We start from the raw sequence: 5,837 nt of genomic DNA, 5'->3' as shown, positions 1-5,837 counted from the left end.
ATCAATGTGTGATTTCGGCCCCAAATGACACAAGTCTCAAAACTTGTTTGTTTATTAATTAATTTCCTTTGAAGTTTTTAACGCGCCATCTTAATCAGTTAATTAATTAATTATGCCTAATAAGGATACAACTTGACACATTTCCCACTCATACGAAAGCCGCTCTATAACACAAATACGCCCCACGTACACCTAAAATATTGGTTGTATCTGGGCTGCCTGTGGTTTACTTTCTAGTGCTTGGGCTACCTGTGTAGTCTGCCATTTCTTGCATAAGTCTTCATGTTAACAGAGCTGGAAAACTTTGTTTTAGATTTTGCTTGCCGTATATCCTTAAATAAATAACCAAAATTCGTTTATCTTAGGACATAATTAAGTAACAGAGATTCAAGATGGAAAATCCCGAAACAATGGGTGAGTATTGTCGAAAAAACGATGAAATTTTGTATTCATTTGTGGATTTTTGAGCTTAAACTTACGTAAGTCTTAAGTCATGATCATGATGAAATTTTGTAGCCTTGGTGACTATTTTTAATCGTTATTTTTCTCTTTTTGTGGGACAATTTTACGGTATAGTCTTACTAGTAGGACCTTTATAAATGGAACCCCCATTTGGAGTTGAAAAAATAAAGAGGATGCTATGAGATATGCCATCGTAGGAAAAATCTGCAGAACCCTTGAAATCGTTCTTGATCTACCAATGTCCATAATCAGTTTTATATTGCAGTGCAACATAAGCTTAATACCCACATGATTGTGGCACATATGATTGTAGTTTACAGTATATTGATTGAATATGATCATTCCCAAGACATGTAGGGCCAATAGAATGAAATAACAAGACACAATTGCCCATTTTGGATGATATAACAAGAGACTAATGACGAATCTTTTGTTAAATCCATCCAACATGGTGGCTGTGAAACCATCAATACCTTGTGCCCGGGGAAGGGGGGTTAATCCCCTATATTCACTATACGGGTATGTGCCGCCAAACAGGGTATGGTTTTCAGCAATTCTACCCAGGAACAGGGTATATAAAATTGTACTGGCTCTGGGACAGGGTATATGAAATCATGCTCTCTCCTCTCTGGAACAGGGTATCTATTTTTGCAATACCAAAACGGGGTATGATTTTCAGCGATCTAATCTGGAAAAGGGTATAAATTTCAGCAATTTTACTTTTTAACAGAGTCAGGGTTCAGAGGGCTCAGTGGCACATCCCTACCCTAAACTAGCAAGAGTCCAGGACCTTGTGTAGTGGTTACCCTTGTCAGTTCCTCACCACCCTCAAAAATTCCAGTTCCCAGGCCTCCATGGAAACGAGCTATAAATAAAATTAAAAAAACAATATAAATCTGTATTATAATGATCCTCCTATCGCACAGTAATTCTGATTAGACTTGTAGATACATATGTCTTCTTAATAGCACTTTTAGAATGACTGCGAAAAGGTCATGTTACAGACATGGAATATGCTGTGACTGTAAGAGTCCATACCATATTTATAAAATCTTATGTTTTCAATTCCATGTACAATGCTGCATGCTTTGCTGTTTCACTGTCATTCAATATCCACTCTATATAATGGTACATATAATGCTATACTTTCAGCTTTAGCTGCCACCAATGTCTACACGGTTGATACATCAGATTCAGAAGCTTCCAAACAGCTAGTCAACCCAGAGAGAGTCCATCGACACAGTGATCCATATGACTTGGTTTGTCTAGCACAAGAAGTTCAAAAAGCCGACCAGTTTGTACGATGTGCAGCCAGCAATAAATTGATATTAATTGCTGAACAGATTCGACATCTTCAAGAACAGGTTTGTACTCTATGATAATTAGTGATATAAGTCTAGCAAGCTATAAATTGAATCTCTATTCCATTTCAGGCTAGAAAAGTACTTTTGGAAACGAAACAGGATGCAGAGCTTCACCATGCTGCATGCAACTTCAAAAAAAGAGTTGGTCAGATGTATTACCTTTACAGGAGAGCAAATAACACAACTTATTTTTCCATGTTATCTCCTCAGGTAAAGTGGACTTATGCTTTTTTTGTTAGGGTTTTTCTTGTCTTTCTCTTCACTCGTCCTTTGATGTGCTAATTAATTGTATATTATACAGTACCACTAAAATCTTATGGTAATCGATTCTTCTCTGTTTGTGCCCCTTAACTCTGGAATGCTCTTCCTTCTTCAATAAACCTTCTTACTGATATGCAACCATCTACAATTATTATAGGATGCTGGATGGGGGGGGGGGGGGGGGTAGAAAATTTATATAATTTAGAGTAGCAGGGTTACGTTTTCAAATAATTCGAAGTCTTCATGTTTTGCATATTGTACCAACTACCAGCAAATTCAATTGTGGTTTAGATAAGCTCAGCTAAGTTAAAGATTGAGTTATAATATTAATTAAGCTGGTTATAATATGAAGTTTTACAGAGAGACAATAACCAGAGAATCTGGATAAAATGCTCACATCAAAAGAGAAATCTAACAAACTTTACTCTCCTATGCGTCAATTCATTTATCATCTTCAGAGTTTAAACTAAAAGTTGTGAATGGATTTAGTAATATTTTGATATTTTGTTTATTCCAAAGGAATGGGGTCCTTCATGTCCACATGAGTTCCTTGGTGCTTACCAACTAGAGGCAGACATGTCATGGACTAAAGCTGAAGACATAGCTAGGCGAAGTAAAGATATTCAAATGGTTGACCAACTTCTTTCCTCCCAAGTACCTGCTATACAGTATGTCACAGGAGTTTCTGAAAATAGTGCAAAGAAAGCAATCAAACACCATGAAAAGTCTGTTATAGAGGATATAACAGATGAAGATCATCTTGTTGAGGAACCTTTTCATTATTGAATCAGTAGATTTTACTGTCTACCAAAATTAGTTTTAATTATTTTAATTATTGTGGTGTATTTCCACTGAGGTTCAACTGCTCTCAAAACCTGCTAAAATAAAGTGGGGGGAAATTTCTCAATGATTTAATCTTCGCCTGAAACAATTAGAACTTTGGACAACAAATCCTGTCATGAAGAAATAGTAAGAAAAATCTTAATTTGGATGCTGCTTCCTTAAGTCTCTGTCCTCCCCAATTTTTTTGTCTTTTCCATACTAGTGTAAAATGTTTTAGAATGTAAGGTCCACTTACTTCATGTTGTACTCTCTGGTGGATCATTGCTGCTGGGAAAAAATCTGAGAAAAATTGAAACTCTGTTACTTCATCTTAAAACAGTCTCTCTCAGTACTAATATGATAAGAGCACAGCACCTGTGCACACTTTCAGTTGCATCATTTCTATCTAAAATAACGGTTATTGTAAAATTTGCTTGCTGTGCTGTGTGGAGTTATAAAGCACTTGGGGATTCACAGAACAATCGGGAAGTTTTATATCTGAACACAGCACAAGCATGTATTTTCTATTTCTTCAGCTATGACTGTTGATTTGTAATATGGGCTAGCTGTAAAAATTTGAATTATTTTTATAATGGATATTTTTTAATTAAGGGATTTATAGTTGTCCTTTAGGGGTTCAATTTAGGTTGAACAGATGAACTACCCGCCCCCTAGATCTATCTCCGATAAGTAATCTTAATATATCGTTTAAACCATGGCCATTCTAGGAATGTGTAGTTCCAGAAATTATCCATCCCCTCCCCCCCCCCCCACCCCACCCCACAGGAATTCGAAAATTAGAATTTCTGGGGGTAGGGGGTCTGAAAAAAATTCCTTGGGGGAGGGGAGGGTATGGAAAATTTCTGAAACTACACAATCCTTTGTCACTTGCAAATACAAATTCATTAAAAATATGTTTCAATGCTTCAAATGTTTCATTAGCAATAATGGGAAAAACGTGGCTATTTTTGTTGTGGGCTAAAAATCACAAATAAACCATTATATATTAACTAAAGTAATAATTTCCCTTTGGGAATTAAGGGTCTTGCAAGGACGAATCCAGGGGTGGTAAAAGTTCTTTTGCTCAAAGTTCTCAGAATATCATTAGTAACAGACTCCCCCCCCCCTTCCCTTTCCTTGAATTCCAGGTAAAATCTTTATAGCGGAGCTCCCGCGCGAGCGGAGCACTATAGGTATAGAATATGGTAAACTATCCAACTCAGGTTTCGTGGTCATCGCATGGGAACCCTGTGCGTAACGCTAAAAGTCCCGCCAGATGTACATCGCATTTCTGATTGGTCGAGCTTTCAAATCAAACGTCACTTGCAAAATGACGATGATCTTTTTTTTTTGTAAAATTGTAAAAGCGAAACAAAACATGGAAAAAAATCATGGAAGAAATCATGGAAGAAAAGAATTCGACACAGGGTGCAGATAGAGGTTAGGACATTTTCTATTTTGTTTTATTTGTAGATAACATAGCTACAATTACCGGAAAACGAGCAACAAAACTAGCATGATGAACGAGCGAAAAAAGTTTACTTGCTCTGTTGTTATAGTAAGAGTACTCGTAGTTCTTTCATGTTTTTAAAGTAATCATTTGAAGAAAAAAAACACACTAAGTTTAGTAGTATAAGTATATATCAGCGAGGGAACTCTTTGAATTCCACAAATTAAACAAATCCAAGAGATGTGTGACAAAGTTTATAGCTAAATTACCGGCAAACAAGCAACCGAACTAGAATGACAAACGAGCGAAAGAAGTGTACCTGTTTTGTTATTAAGGTAAGAATACTTTCATTTTGACTTTCATTAAAATATACACAGGGAGCCCGGCTTTGCCGGTCAAGGATTTCAAAACACCAAATGTCCAGCAGTTCCATTTATTTAAAAAAAATCCGACAAGGGGTTAGCACATACCACCAACATATGGTGGCCCACATCTCGTGGCCACACACGCATCCGGTGGCCCTTTGGCCACAACCTGACGCTCTCACAATGCCCTAAATCGAATCTGACACGATAAATCTGACGCTACCTTCACTTTGGCCTTTTCGATTAGGGTTATGTGAAAGCGAGTTTTTGTTACAATTAGTATGAAATCGTGTGATGGAATGATTATATGTTAATCAGCTCATTCCTTTGAAATTTAGACTCCCATTTTAACCTCGATTGTGCTATCTAACTCGGTACTGGCCGTGTACGACCGTTCTCTTTTTGTTTTAGCATATTATCTAGCATTGAATCGAATAAAGGAATTTGCAGAAACGTCTTTTTTAATATTCTGCTTGATAAAGATGAAAAGAAATTGCAAAATAAGTGGAAGAAATTCACACATTCCCGCCGAGCACCCATAACTGTTTCCTTTTCATAAAAGCCATATTTTTTATTAATTTCTAAAAATAACTGTATAAAAGCAGTTGCTGGAGTTATGTCAGACTTTGAACATAGATTTGAATTTGAAATAACAAAGAACATTTTTTCTCGATTCCTACACTCCACCTAAGAAAAGTCCGATCCAAGGGGTTAATCCAGGTTTGGATTTTCCACTATTTTGGATTTTGAGGCAAAAACTACCAAATTCTAAAAAAGCAAGCTTAATAGGAATCAATGGTGTAATTTGTTTTGGTTTTGTCGTACAAAGCATATGTTTTTATGAGCATCAAAAGTATGAACTCTCAATCCAAGTGTACGCCTTTACAACACACCTTCTCCACCTAAGCGGCTGGGAGCTACATTTGAATTTTTGGCACCCAAAACCTGTCGCTAACTATAGCAGATTAAAAGATTGTCCTCCCTCCACAAAATCGCACCTAGGATTTTAAAATCCAACGTGATCTCTCTTTTCAGCTGCGCTGTGACATTCATCTGCATATATGGATAAAATTCTAAGGACTGTCCAAGCACAATTTCTATATATATATTACG

General features: G+C 36.6%; 1 protein-coding gene across 1 annotated transcript; it reads left to right on the top strand.

Annotated features, from left to right (window-relative positions):
• The first annotated feature begins 273 nt into the window (after positions 1 to 273).
• Positions 274 to 3,840, top strand: LOC116289840 (uncharacterized protein C1orf50 homolog). Its single transcript, XM_031696769.2, has 4 exons — positions 274 to 414; positions 1,615 to 1,826; positions 1,896 to 2,036; positions 2,607 to 3,840. Exons 1-4 carry the CDS (start codon positions 393 to 395, stop codon positions 2,871 to 2,873), a joined length of 642 nt encoding a protein of 213 aa, XP_031552629.1. The 5' UTR covers positions 274 to 392; the 3' UTR covers positions 2,874 to 3,840.
• The last annotated feature ends 1,997 nt before the right edge of the window (positions 3,841 to 5,837 follow it).

Source organism: Actinia tenebrosa, unplaced genomic scaffold (assembly GCF_029948245.1).
Source record: "Actinia tenebrosa isolate PJP-AT-01 unplaced genomic scaffold, QUT_ActTen_1.0 PGA_scaffold14__42_contigs__length_11649687, whole genome shotgun sequence".
Classification (NCBI taxonomy): Eukaryota; Metazoa; Cnidaria; class Anthozoa; order Actiniaria; family Actiniidae; genus Actinia; species Actinia tenebrosa.
This window is presented reverse-complemented; position numbering and strand designations above follow the sequence as displayed.